Source organism: Amphiura filiformis, chromosome 13 (assembly GCF_039555335.1).
Source record: "Amphiura filiformis chromosome 13, Afil_fr2py, whole genome shotgun sequence".
Classification (NCBI taxonomy): Eukaryota; Metazoa; Echinodermata; class Ophiuroidea; order Amphilepidida; family Amphiuridae; genus Amphiura; species Amphiura filiformis.
Window position 1 is genome coordinate 51,879,778 of NC_092640.1, and position 14,686 is coordinate 51,894,463.

The 14,686-nt window shown below is 35.9% G+C and overlaps 1 protein-coding gene across 1 annotated transcript; it reads left to right on the plus strand.

Moving 5' to 3' along the window:
* The first annotated feature begins 2,862 nt into the window (after positions 1–2,862).
* Positions 2,863–13,950, plus strand: LOC140168498 (uncharacterized). Its single transcript, XM_072191898.1, has 2 exons — positions 2,863–2,906; positions 7,318–13,950. Exons 1-2 carry the CDS (start codon positions 2,882–2,884, stop codon positions 7,956–7,958), a joined length of 666 nt encoding a protein of 221 aa, XP_072047999.1. The 5' UTR covers positions 2,863–2,881; the 3' UTR covers positions 7,959–13,950.
* Positions 13,951–14,686: the final 736 nt, after the last annotated feature.

Genomic DNA, 14,686 nt, shown 5'->3' on the forward strand with positions numbered 1-14,686 from the left:
AATCTATGGCGATTTGACCTTGGATGACCCCAAAATGACCTTGACATTTTTTACTTCCTACAGTAGTCATTCCCACCAAATTTCATGAACCTGCAACAATATATGGCGATTTGACCCCGGATGACCCCAAATGACTTCACAATGACCTTGCGATTACGCAAATTTTGCGCTGAAAAGCAAATCAGGTCAAGAATATCTGGCTGTGCTACTCTTCGCCAAGTTTCATCAACTCGTACAGATCTCCAGATAATCTGTGCACAAGGTTATTTTGCTTAATATGCATAAATTAAAAAATGGAGAAAATTATTTATTTCTTGTTCCAAATTTCCTACATTTATAATTTTAAAAAATGGCTGAAATAAGAGATTTAGTTTCCGCATTGTTTTGTGGCATTTTGAAGATACAGTTCTAGAAAAATGGGGTCATTGGGTAGTTGCAACTAAAAAAAGGGGAGGGTCATCGGGTATGATTTTTTAAAGGGGTCATTCTATAAAATTATTCATTCATTCATTCATTCATTCAGTCAGTCAGTCAGTCAGTCAGTCAGTCAGTCAGTCAGTCATTCATCCATCCATTTATGTATTTCATTGTTTTAAGTATAACTGTCATGGCACATGTAAAACACAAATGTCACGTGATTTTTAAAGGCGCGTGGTATCATAAAATCACATTTTTGAGGATTGAGTCAGCAGCACTTAAAAATTTAAATTGTATGATGAAAGAATATTGCCAGGCAACTACGGGGAACTCCCACAGTGCTTGCAAAACAGACTACAAAGGGCAGTATTATTATCCCTTCTTTTCATGCAATAGTTCCTGGCGATTGCATGATGATGCTGTGATGGGGGAATTACAACTGTGATGTGATTAGTACAGGGATCTATACTAGAAAGGATAAAATTCAAATTGAGAAAATATTCTAGGTATGACTTGTTGTACTGGTAATGTGATTCTGCTATTAAAACATTTGCAACATTGGATATTTTTTGACACATAAAAAAAACAAAAAAAAATAGAAATTCGCGGTTCTCGACCGGCTCGGTTCTCGACGCAAAGCGTCAGCCGCAATGCCTCCACCTTGACGCCCATCATTTTAACCGGTGCAATTTCACTTGACCCCAAAATGACCTTCACATTATTTGCCTCACTAAGGTGGCCATTCCCATCAAATTTCATGAACCTGCAGCAGTTTATAGTAATTTGACCTCAGATGACCCCGAATGACCCCAAAATGACTTTGACATTTTTGCCTCGTTTCAGTAGTCATCCCACAAAGTTCATGAACCTGCGACAATCTATGGCGATTTGACCTTGGATGACCCCAAAATGACCTTGACAGTTTTTACTTCCTACAGTAGTCATTCCCACCAAATTTCATGAACCTGCAACAATATATGGCGATTTGACCCCGGATGACCCCAAATGACTTCACAATGACCTTGCGATTACGCAAATTTTGCGCTGAAAAGCAAATCAGGTCAAGAATATCTGGCAAGTTTCATCAACTCGTACAGATCTCCAGATAATCTGTGCACAAGGTTATTTTGCTTAATATGCATAAATTAAAAATGGAGAAAATTATTTATTTCTTGTTCCAAATTTCCTACATTTATAATTTTAAAAAATGGCTGAAATAAGAGATTTAGTTTCCGCCTTGTTTTGTGGCATTTTGAAGATACAGTTCTAAAAAAATGGGGTCATTGGGTAGTTGCAACTAAAAAAAGGGGAGGGTCATCGGGTATGATTTTTTTTTTTTGTCATTCTATAAAATTATTCATTCATTCATTCATTCATTCATTCAGTCAGTCAGTCAGTCAGTCAGTCAGTCAGTCATTCATCCATCCATTTATGTATTTCATTGTTTTAAGTATAACTGTCATGGCACATGTAAAACACAAATGTCACGTGATTTTTAAAGGCGCGTGGTATCATAAAATCACATTTTTGAGGATTGAGTCAGCAGCACTTAAAAATTTAAATTGTATGATGAAAGAATATTGCCAGGCAACTACGGGGAACTCCCACAGTGCTTGCAAAACAGAATACAGACGGCAGTATTATTATCCCTTCTTTTCATGCAATAGTTCCCGGCGATTGCACGATGATGCTGACATGGGGGAATTACAACTGTGATGTGATTAGTACAGGGATCTATACTAGAGAGGATAAAATGTTCTCAAATTGAGAAAATATTCTAGGTATGGCTAGATTACGCAAATTTTGCGCTGAAAAGCAAATCAGGTCAAGAACCTATGGCTGTGCTACTCTTCGCCAAGTTTCATCACTGAAACTCGTACAGATCTCCAGATAATATGTGCACAAGGTTATTTTGCATAATATGCATACATTATGCAAATTAGGTACTTAATTACCATATTTTGCGACAAAACCATGCTAAAATTTGGGGGCCACTAATTGACACCCCTCCACCAAATTGCATCACTATTATACGCCTTGTCAGTTCCGAGAAATTGCACTCGCAAGCTCGGAAGGATAGACGGACGGACAGACAGATGGACAGACGGACGGACAACCCGGAAACATAATACCTCAGATGGAGGCATAAAAACACAGTAAAAAAAACACCGCTTTCCGCATTAGGTTTTCAATTTCTCACAAGCTTTGAGACATAGGATTTAATTAAAATGGCCTTATAACTGATTTTTAATATGGTTCAATAGTGATCCATTGCAGCAACATACTGACAAGTATGCAAGGATGTAATGCAAGGAGATATATTAAAAAATTGTTGTATCATTCTATTGCTATGGTAGATAATCCTGTAACATCACTTCTACGGCGAATGTTATTAATTAACCATAATTATTTGTTAATTTTTATCTTATAGCGTTTCTATATACAGTATACATATTGCCCAATAATGGCGGGGAATCGTTACCATGGCGGTAAGTTTACTTAAATAATGTACAATACAATGGCGTAGCCGGGGCAAGGAAGGCAGCTTCCTCAATATGAGAAGTCTTTTTCTATGGGGATGCTGGCCGACCTGATTTTTAGGTTTTTAGGCCTTTTGGTACCTTTTAGCTCATTTTTGACACCCGTTTAAATTTCAGCTCAATCAGAGCATTTTCGGTTAAAATGACCTTTTTGACCCCTGTGACCCCTTGGATGACCTCTGACGTTAAACAACCCATAACTTTTGTAGCCAGCTACCCAATACTGCTTGTGACTGAGTTTGGTCGAAATCCGATCAAGGATGTGGAAGTAGTGGCAAATTGTGAGAAAGAAGAAAGAACAAGAGCTATATAGAAAGTCATGCGAGACATGACACACAAGCCGACCTGTTAATGGGTCAAGTTTGAGCAATTTTGAAATTTGACCTTTGACCCCTAAACTTTTACCTTTGGGGTCATAAATATATTTAACATGTTTAGAATGTCGTAAGAATAATTCCTGTTGAATTTGAGCTCGATTGGACCAATTTCAAAATTTGACCTTTGACCCCTATAACTTGACCCTTGGGTCACGGATGGGGTCAACTGCTCTTGCATTGTGCTTAGGATGTCATAAGAAATATTCCTGGTGAATTTCAGCTTAATCGGAACTTATACATGGAATTTGATTTTTTAAAAAAAATTTTGATTGACCTTTGACCCCCTTAATGACCTTTGACTTCAATGGAAAAAAAACCTTATGTACACCGACAAAATGCATTGTTCCAATTTTAATTTAAAAATTGTACTATGTTTAGTTGTTGAGATAAAAATTCTTAAAGTTATTTAGCTAAAAACAGGAAGTGACCCCTTAATGACCTTTGACCCCAAAATAAAAAATACCATGCATACATCAGGTAGCACTGATTCATATATGATGGTTATATTACTCTGGTCTGTTTACATTAAGAGATAAATTTTTTTTGAACATTTTTGATAATTTTAGTTTTTGACCGGAAGTAACCCCTTAATGACCTTTGACCCCAAAACTGTAGGCATCCTAAAGACCCTGGCTAGTAGCAATGCATGTGTGCTAATGGCGACTCTCTGCTATGTAATTTGTAAAGACAGTGATTTTTTGAATATTTTTAGACTTTGACCGGAAATCACATTTTTGACCATTATAGCTAGGTCAAAGGTCACAGCAAGGTCAAAGTCAAATGGAAGGTTTGGCCTAGTCCAGTGGTCATTTGGCTTAAGTATGGTTGAAATCTGTCGAAGCATAAGAGAGCTAGGGCGAAACGTGGCAAGTCACGCAAAATGTCACGAGGTTGCCAGAAGAAGAAGAATTAGAATTGGAAGAAGACAGTACAAGCCGACGTTCGAAAGAAATAACTTAAGAAAGGAGTAAGTTAGGCTGCCCGCCTAACTTAAAGAAAGAACGAAACTTGACAAAAAAAGTAACACTCAAAACTTGACAAAAAAGTAACACTCAAAAAAAGTAACACTCAAATTTTAAAGTTGCTTCAATTTGGGCTGTAAGTCGGGTAAAATGATCCCTGACTCTTGGGGAGTATGAAACCGAAAAGGTCATGTGAGGTCAAAGGTCAGGTCAAATTTAAGGTGCCCCGATTAGGCTGTAACTTAGGGACAATGATCCCTGACACTCTTGGGGAGTACGAAACCGCAAAGGTCATGTGAGGTCAAAGGTCAGGTCAAATTTGAAGGTGCTCCGATCAGGCTGTAACTTGGGGACAATGATCCCTGACACTTGGGGAGTATAAAACCGCAAAGGTCATCCAAGGTCAAAGGTCAGGTCAAATATAAAGTTGCTCTGATTGGGCTGCAACTCGGGGAAAAGAATCCCTGACACTTGAGAAGTATGAAACCGGAAAGGTCATGCAAGGTCAAAGGTCAGGTCAAATTTTAAAGGTGCTCCGATCAGGCTGTAACTTGGGGCAAATGATCCCTAACACTTGCGGAGTATGAAACCGAAAAGGTCATCCGAAGTCAAAGGTCAGGTCAAATTTAAAGTTGCTTTGATCAGGCTGTAACTTGGGGCAGATGATCCCTAACATTTCGGGAGTATGAAACCGAAAAGGTCATCCGAGGTCAAAGGTCGGGTAAATTTAACGTTGCACAGTATTGCTGCATGATGATGCCATCAAAGTAATACGCCTAACTTACCTCGTGCCCTTGCAAAGGGCACAGTTGCTCTAGTTCTTCTTTTTTTCCGTCACCCTTACGGTTACTCTTTCCCACTTGAATTGTTTAGTCGTCGTATGGGAGTCGATGTTTTTGATGATACTGGGGCCAAATATCAATAAAAACATTAAGGCCTGAGGGCCGGCAGACCCGAGGCCGGCGACCCCCATACGACGATTAAACACTTCAACTGGGACCCCAATATAAGAGCCCCCGCAGGGCAAGAAAGCAAGGGTAACTAAATGAACCACATAGTTCAGCTATGGTGGGGGAACCGTTCTATATACAAACAGAAGGTGCTATTTATGCTGTATATCCAGTGCAATATAGACTGATTATCGAATGTGATTCATTGAGATATAGATTGAATATTAGAGAGACCAGGTTGGTTTCTGACATGGTCTGAGCAGTTTTGAAATGTGACCCTAGATGACTTTAACTCGTATAGTCCTTAACTCTTATCATCATAATTACTTACTATCTTACTATAAGCTAATGTTTGTATATGTATGTGGGGGTGTATTTTGAGGTGTGTATGTGTGCAGAAGGCTCCTTCAGCTTGTTCGAAGAATAATTCGAGGAGTTTTATACGACGTAAACTGCATTTGTTTGAAATCGGAGGTCAAGGGTCATGTAGGCTTCAAATTTAAACTTGATGGATAGAATCCCTGATATGAGGAGAATGTGAAAAAAAACCAGCAATGTCATCCAAGGTCAAATTTTAAACTTCGCCCGATTGGGCTTAAACTAGGTGGATGGAATCCTTGATACGAGGGGATCATGTAAAAAGCAAATTGAAGACATTCGATGTCAAAGGTCATCTAGGGGCTACATTTTTAAATTGTTAAAAGTAATTCTCCATATGAGGGGAGCATGAACAAAATCAAACCTAGGTCATCTGTTCAGATATCTAAGGTCAAAGGTCACGGAGTCAAATGTAAAAGTAATAATAATAAATAAAACCAAATGTTCACTGGCATGAAGGATGGTGCTGTCATCTACGTGAAATGTCATATTAGTACATGGTGTTATGTAACCCAGTGCAAAATATGCTACACTAGTGGAACCAATGCTTTTTAGCTTCTGAATACCCCTACGAATAAAACGTGAGTTGGTTCCATTTTTTTCGAATGTGTCTTCGGCGGCCATTTGGAAATTCAAAATGGCCACTATATTTAGCCTTTTTAAAGCCGTATTTGTCCCGAAAGCGCACAAAGTCATACATGTACTTTCTTAATGATTATTTATACTTTTGATTGTCAAAATCCACTAAGAACATAATTAGGATCATTTCTAGAATCCAAGATGGCTGCCAAATCCAAAATGGCCGCCAATTTGTCTAAAATGGTCTGTCAGCTATAAGGACATTGATTTCTTTCCCTTTTTCATGATTATGTTCACTACTTATGTTTCTGAGAATCCACTGAGAACTAAAAACTTAATTTGGTCTATTTTCTCCAATCCAAGATGGCCTCTAAATCCAAAATGGCCGCCTTTTATTAAAATATGGCATACAGTTTTAGGCAATTACTATCATTGAGAGTAAAATACATGTATCTCATTTCTGTCAGATATGGATAAGAAAATGATTCATCTTAAAGTAGTGCAACAACATTGTTTAAGGAGAATATAGGTGCATTTCACCTTTGGTGTCAACGGTTTCAAACAATATCGATGTCATACAGCTGGTCCATTAGGCTTATTGTTAAAATAATAACATATTTAAATTAAATACGTATCAAATGTTCATTGGCAAAATATTGTGTGATGCACACGGGCGTAGTAGTTATTATAATAGACTCTGATACAAATGTATTTGTAATTTCATACAACTAGTCTAAATATTTCCACTTACTTGCAGACGTTTCGGAAACTCCCAGTTTCCTTTATCGATGCTATTGTTGCAGTGACGATCTGTGTACAGCAGATTATTTTTGCTGCTTAGCAACCGAGTTGCCAGTTGATTGTTCTTCAGCTATCAGATCGTCAAAGACGTGACTCAAGTTGTATTGCCCCTCGTCTCTATTCATCTGCTGTACACAGATCGTCACTGCAACAATAGTATCGATAAAGGAAACTGGGAGTTTCCGAAACGTCTGCAAGTAAGTGGAAATATTTGGACTAGTTGTATGAAATTACAAATATCAGTTTACCATGAACAGTCCTGATGAATATCTTCAAGAATATAATAGACTCTATTTGATAACTTTGTTTTCAGATGCTTATCAATCTGAATGGTACCACAGTGGGCGGGAACTATGTGATGCTATCAACCGTGGTGACGTGGAACTCCGATTTGGTGACAGACTCGAGATGGAGATGTTGGACAGCAAGGCTGTCAGTGCCAAGTTATATTACCACTGGGGCATCGTATCATGTGTGTCTGATGATCCTTATGAATGCTTCAGTCTTGATTTCTCGGCAGGCAACTCGTCCTTGTTGGGTTCATCCTCTTCAATGGCTTCTTCATCTAATTCGTCTAAGTCTTCTAAATCGTTGAACTCACTCAGTAACTCCAAATCATCCAAGTCGCTTAAGTCCTCTAATTCATTTAATCCACTTCGCGTTTTTTCTGATCTCTACTCCTTGGAAGATAATAAGATCGCCAATTTTCAAAAGAAGATCAGGGTCAACAATTCTAAAGATTCCAAAACGCAAGTATTATCCGAAGCAGAAATACGTGCAAGAATTGACGCAGTGCGAGCTGTACCAAGCTTGATGGGTCCTTATGATATTGCATCTAACAACTGCGAGCACTTCGTAAACTACATTCGATATGATAAAAAAGAAAGCGCGCAGGTACGGAAAACAGTCGTGACAACAGTAGCAGTTGCTGCGTCTGGGTGCGTGATTGGCTAGGGAAGTCTAATAATGCTGTTTTAGGGTATATTGGAAGCCGAGGGTGGATCCAGAGGCGCCCATCCTCTAAAAGAGAAAAGAAAGACAATACAAATTTGAATGAATTTTAAGGCGATTTTGAAGAAATAAAATCTTCTCCGACGACGTACCATTCTTCATACCATTATAAGTGTAAATTAAAAGGTCCAATTATTGTAGGCTCAACATGGGTCCAAACCTAACCAAAAATGATCCGATTCTAGTCAAAATGGTCTCAAAATGGTTCCTGTCTCGCAAAAGCAAATCAAAGCAAAGAAAGTTTGGACATAACAGCGTCGTTAATGGGCGATTCCATTTAAAATCCAACCCTGTGGAAGATTTTGTAAATATCTTCCACATGGGGCGAATGAATTTAAAACGGAATGAAAACAAAAGGCTGCTCTATTTAAATGTAATACACCCGCTGAGAAAGATTCAACCTTCCACAGAGATGGTGGGTTTCAAATGGAGCCGCCTAATGTGTTCATTCCATTTGAAGTTCATACTCCCCCCGTGGAAGATATTTCCAAAATCTTCCACAGGGCAGGGGTAGTGTGGATTTTAAATGGAATTTCCTAATAGATAGCTCAATACCCAAATAAGACGTATCCGTTGCTTATTTTGCGATGAAACCGATGTCAGGAGATCTATTTTAATTATTTTTGACAGACAAGCATTTGTGCACGATCATTTATGTCACAAGGCTTAGACTGGTATGTACCGTGATGAACATTATCTATAATTTTTATGTCAGACATTATTTAATTTCTTTTTTGGTATATAAATCCAATACCGTAAAACCTCGTCTATAAGCATATATGGTGCTTTTGGTGAAAACCAAATTAATCCAGGCGCCATCCATCGACAATTATAACATTATGGAGTTTGAGCATATAAATATACCGATACAAGCATATACAAACAAGTAACATTGTAAGACCAATCTTGTTTTGGCATATTTGCGGCTGTTTCGTATAAATTTAGCTTTCATCAAAAACATCATATCGTTATGAATTCGGCAGAGTGACGAATCGAGAATTTTGAGTAAATTGAGCTATTGTATGCTTGTGATTATGTTTCAGATGATCTTTTATTTCCACCAAAAATTAATGGTAAATGTTACTCCCTGACGAAATTTTGATTTGGACGAATCGCGACTGAGTGCAATTAATGAATTCGACCAAAAGACGAATCGTATACTTAGCTGTACAAATCAGGTTGATCTGTAGTATTGTATAGCTGAAAACCCCGAATTTTCTATATTAAGTGTCCTATACTATTATATTTGATACCAATGGATAGCTATAGGTGTCTGCTATCCAGTCATAACAATATAAGTACAAACATTTTCCACATGATATCGCTATGGTTTAATAATGTGAGTGCGCCCTCGTAAAATCCCAAAAATTGTATGCAAAATATAGGCCAATATTGTTCTTTCTGGTTTAAAATTCTCGGGTTTTGCTAAATATTACAGGGACGACTATTTTATAACTTACATATCAAATGTAAAGTATACAGCGTTTGTACAATCAGTAATTTCTACATGAAAGCCCCCAAACCAAGAATACGTGCTATGGTTTACACGTAGTTGAATGCGTATTCGACCTCGTATACAACCATTTGCGCAGCGGTAGAGAATTTTGGATTCAGCATAAAGCAGAATAGCTGTAAATTCCCGTTTTGAGGGATGATATCGATTGTTTCAGAACATCTAATTATTGCAAATAAATCGTGCACATTCACTGCTATAATATACATTTCAAATACGTGCTCAAGAATGTTCTCAATTTTTGGAAGGACCAATGGAATGGTACCAATATTTTCAAACTCCGTTTACTCAGAACCACAATTTTGCGTATTCGGCACTCTGCCGTGTTCATAACGATATGCTTGTAGACGAGGTTTTACGGCAAGCCTCTGTGATTTTTATCCTTCATACACCACAGCAGTGTACGCAACAATCCAAGTGTTTCTAAAATGCTTTTAGAATAAGATTGATTGAACATTGATTTTCAGCTAAAATTTCCAGGAACATGCGATTTTCACCGAATTTTCTCCTATATATGAACGAAAATTACTACAGTATTTCAAACTAACAAACAATTCAATATCTCTTGAAATAATAATACAAGAGTGAAATGAAAATCATGAATTTTACTCTAGAAACCTATGGTGCCCCCCCCCCCCCTCTATGGGCATCATTGATGGTCGGTCCATACCCCCGAGTAAGGCGCTGGGTTAAAATTGTTATCACTAAAATGAACGCAAAGGATGGATCTATGATTAGCTTAAGTCGTTTGGGCGTAAAGACGCGCAATTTTTATGATGAATAAAAAACCATAGGGATGGTAAAACCCATCCCCCTTCGTAGTTTAAGTATTAAAGGAGTATTTTGTGATCCTAGTAGTCCTTTGTATGTCATTTTCAGCAGATACACTGCTTCATACATGCCACAGGCCACTGTTTTGTATGTAATTTCGCTCCGTTAACCAGAACGCGATTCAAATTTAACGATATTTCTAGCTAATCGAATTAATCTGCTCTGCAAGAATTTTTTTGTACATAAACATTATGCATAGCCTGATATTTCTAATGGTATAAAAAGTTTGTTTTTATAGACAAGTGGGAGACGAGGCTGTGGATCACGAAATGCCACTTTAAAGTCAATAGTAATAGTTATGCGACCGGGCATATAATAATTAATATTATAGAGGATGTGTTATATAAATGTGACATACATGTATACTAATTAATTAGCCCTGTACAAAAGATTAATACTATTGTACTAAAAATTAAGTACTAAGGACAAGTAATACACAGAATGACAATTTTAGAATATCTTGTGTTATTTATTAGAATAACATTTATTAATTATTCATTGTATACGTATGAAAGTGATAGGTGGAAGTAGTTCAGTACAAATTTAAGTATAATTTCAAAGACTTCAAATGCTGATCTATATTACTGATTTAATATCGTGGTAAAATATACTATATATCGGAGATATGTCATGTTGAAAATAAATGTTATGGGACCAAACATATACTGATTGGAGGAATCATTATGATATAAATATGACATATGTACTAATTAATTAGTCCAGAATAAGAGATAAAATACAATGTACCAAGAACTAAGTACTAAGAACAAGTAAAACACAGAATGACAATTTTAGAATATCTTGTGTTATTTATTAGAATAATATTTATATTAATTTTTCATTGTATACGTATGAAAGTGACAGGTGGAAAATAGTAGTTCAGTACAATTATAATTTCAAAGACTTCAAGTGTGACCAGATCTGAACCAATCAGGCTCAAGTCGGTTATAATGAGACTGAGATAAAGGCAAAAAGTGAGGAGAAAAAACAATAAAAAACATAAGAAAATGAATATTATAAAAGGCTCATAACTTTGCAAACAAGTATTCAAGAGACCTGGGGATTCAACATTGATGGTAGGTACTGAGCAAGTCAGTAATGGTTATAACTTATTGTTTTAAATTTCCGATTTTGGCCTGAGTGGATCAAATCGGGTCACCAATACTGATGTATATCGATTTTAAATCGAGGTAAAATATACTATATATCGGGATATGTTAAGTCGAAATTAAATGTAATGGGACCGACTATATAATAATTTAAGGAATCATTATATAAATATGACATGTACTAGTTAATTAGTCTAGAACAAAAGATAAAATACAATTGTACCAAGAACTACATACTAAGAACAAGTAATTATTCATTGTATACGTATGAAAGTGATAGGTGGAATATATATAGTAGTTCAGTACATTATTATAATTTCAAAGACTTCAAATGTGACCAGATCTGAACCAATCAGGCTAAAGTCGTTATAATGAAACTGAGATAAAGGCAAAAAGTGAGGAGAAAAAACAATAAAAACATAAGAAAATGGACAGATAAACGGCTCATAACTTTTCAAACAAGTATTCAAGGGAGTAGGGACCTGGGAATTCAACATCGATGTAAGTGTAGGTACTGAGCAAGTCAGTAATGGTTGTAACTCATTTTTTTTTTTTAATTTCCGACTTTGGCATGAGTGGATCAAATCGGGTCACAAATACTGATGTATATACTGATTTAATATCGAGGTAAACTATACTATATATCGGGATATGTTAATTTGAAACTAAATGTTATGGGACCGAGCATTGGGCTATTCCATTTAAAATCCACACAACCCCTGTGTAAGATATAGCTGAAGTTTTCCACAGAGGGAGTATGAGTTTCAAATAGAATAAACATTTGGGTAACTTCCATTTGAAATACTCACTCCAGTCGTGGAAGATTTAGGTAAGGCCATAATACAGGGGGGTATGGGTTTCACATTGATTAACCATGACCAATTACATTTAAAACACATACTCCCCTTGGGGAATATATATCCAAAATCTTCCACAGAGGTAGTGGATTTCAACTGGAATAGCCCATAAGTTAGTAGAGGAAGCATTGTATAAATATAACATGTACTAATCAATTATTCCAGAATAAGAGATAAAATACAATTGTATATAGTAAGAACTAAGTGCTAAGAACAAGTAATACACAGAATGACAATTTCAGAATATCTGGTGTAATTTATTAGAATAACATTTATTAATTATTCATTGTAACGTATGAGGTGGAAAATATATATATAGTAGAAATCATTATATAAATACGACATGTACTAATCAATTAGTCCAGAACAAGAGATAAATACAATTGTACTAAGAACTAAGTGCTAAGAACAAGTAATACCAGTTTTTTCAAATCGAAAAAACAGGTTTATTAATTCGATTGTCAGAGTTTTTTGATATCTTGGTTTTGTCAAAAACTATGACAATCGAATCGATAAACTTGGTTTTTCGATTTGGTAAACCTGGTTTTTCAATCGAAAAACCAGGTTTTTCGAATATGATTGTCATAGTTTTTGATAAACAAGTTTATCATGGTTTAACCTGGCTTAAAAAAAGACAATCGAATTCGAAAAACCTGTTTTTTTGATTGAAAAAAAACAGGCTTATTAGTCAAAAACCAATTTTATCGGCGAAAAAACAGGTTTCTCTGCCGATAAACCTGATTTTTCAATCGAATAAAAAAGAACGGTTTTTTTTTTTTTCTAAAACCAGGTTTATCGACGAAAATCCAGGTTGTTCTGTTCTATTGCGCAATATACTTGCCATACATGTGTGGGTACTCTAGAGTACACACCTCGGAATTACATACAGTACACACACTGGTACTGGGATAAAACTGCGCTGGTATACTAGCCATAGCTGGGGTCAGCAGCTATATGAAGCTGATGGTGTACATGAAGTCCAGTACCAATATACTTTGAAAGACTTGGAATACTGATGGATATTACTAATTTAATATGGAGGTAAAATTTATTATGTAATCTACATGTAATATATAAACTACTGTCATGTTGAAACGTTATGGGACCAAGGATTGTAATAAATGGGCGAAGCGAGACATAAATGTGACATGTATTTATAATGTATAAGAGATTAATACTATTGTACTAAGAACTACAAGTCCTTAGAACAAAAGTATAGAATGACAATCGTAGAATAGGCATGCCCAGTAAACACAAACACGTTTTACCTTTTATAGAAAACGTTTTAATGTCGGGTTATTTGCTAAGGGTATATATATTAAGGGGTATAAAATGAAAAACATTTTTGAAAGTTACTATCTCCTGCTACAGGACTTCTAGCGCTATTACACAACAGAAAGATAAATTAACGGGCAGGCAAATTCCAATTCTATATTGGTAAAAACATGGCAAAATTGATACAATTGGTAAAACTGATAAAAATAATTTTCAAAATAGAAGGTGTATACAAAACGACGGGTCGGATAAGGTGTGTTTCAAGAACTAGAAAGAGCTCAAATGCCACCCAAAATGAATTTGGGGCGCGTATTGTGTTATATAAGTCCTGACAAAATATTTTGCAAAACTGTTTAGTCTCTGTTTACCAAAAAATATTTTACCACAACATTTTGACAACATTTAAACGATAGTGTTGTAGGCTTATAGTGTTGTTTTCTTATAAAACGTGTTAAAAACGTTTTCATGACCTTTGTTTGACCCGCTTTAATGTTATTAAACCGGATATAAATCAAAACACGTTTTTAAGATTTTAAAAATATGTTTGTGTTTGCTGGGTTTCTTGTGTTATTTTTAGAATAACATTTATTAAATGTGACATGTAGTAATTGATTATGCTATAATAAGATGTACTCAGTCCTATAAGTAATAAAATCAGGTAATACATAGAATGACAATCTTAGAGTATCTTGTCTTATTTATTAAAATAATATTTATTATTTAGAGAATAAACGATAGGAATTTTTTTTGCCTATCCTCTACCGTGTGATAGACGACAGGCAGGTCCAATATTTTGAGTAGTGGATGCCGGCGACTACGATAAAAAATATTGGACCTGCCTGTCGTCTATCATAGGTAGAGGATAGGCAAAATAAAAATTCCTATCGTTTATTCTCATTCTTAGTCAGATAAATATTATTTTAATAACTGTAAACAAATTTTTTAAGCAAAAATAAGTTACCGTCATAAAAACTCCCCTCATTATAAAATGAACGAAACTTGTTTACAACTTCACGTATTCTGTTTCGCGTATTGCTAGCGCGTTCGCGTATTCCGCACTAGTCTACGCATCCAGTGCGATACATA

Coding starts and splice junctions, on each gene's coding strand:
- LOC140168498 (XM_072191898.1), top strand. CDS start 2,882: ATGGCGGGGAATCGTTACCATGGCG. Junction 2,907..7,317: donor GGGGAATCGTTACCATGGCG/GTAAGTTTACTT, acceptor CTTTGTTTTCAG/ATGCTTATCAATCTGAATGG.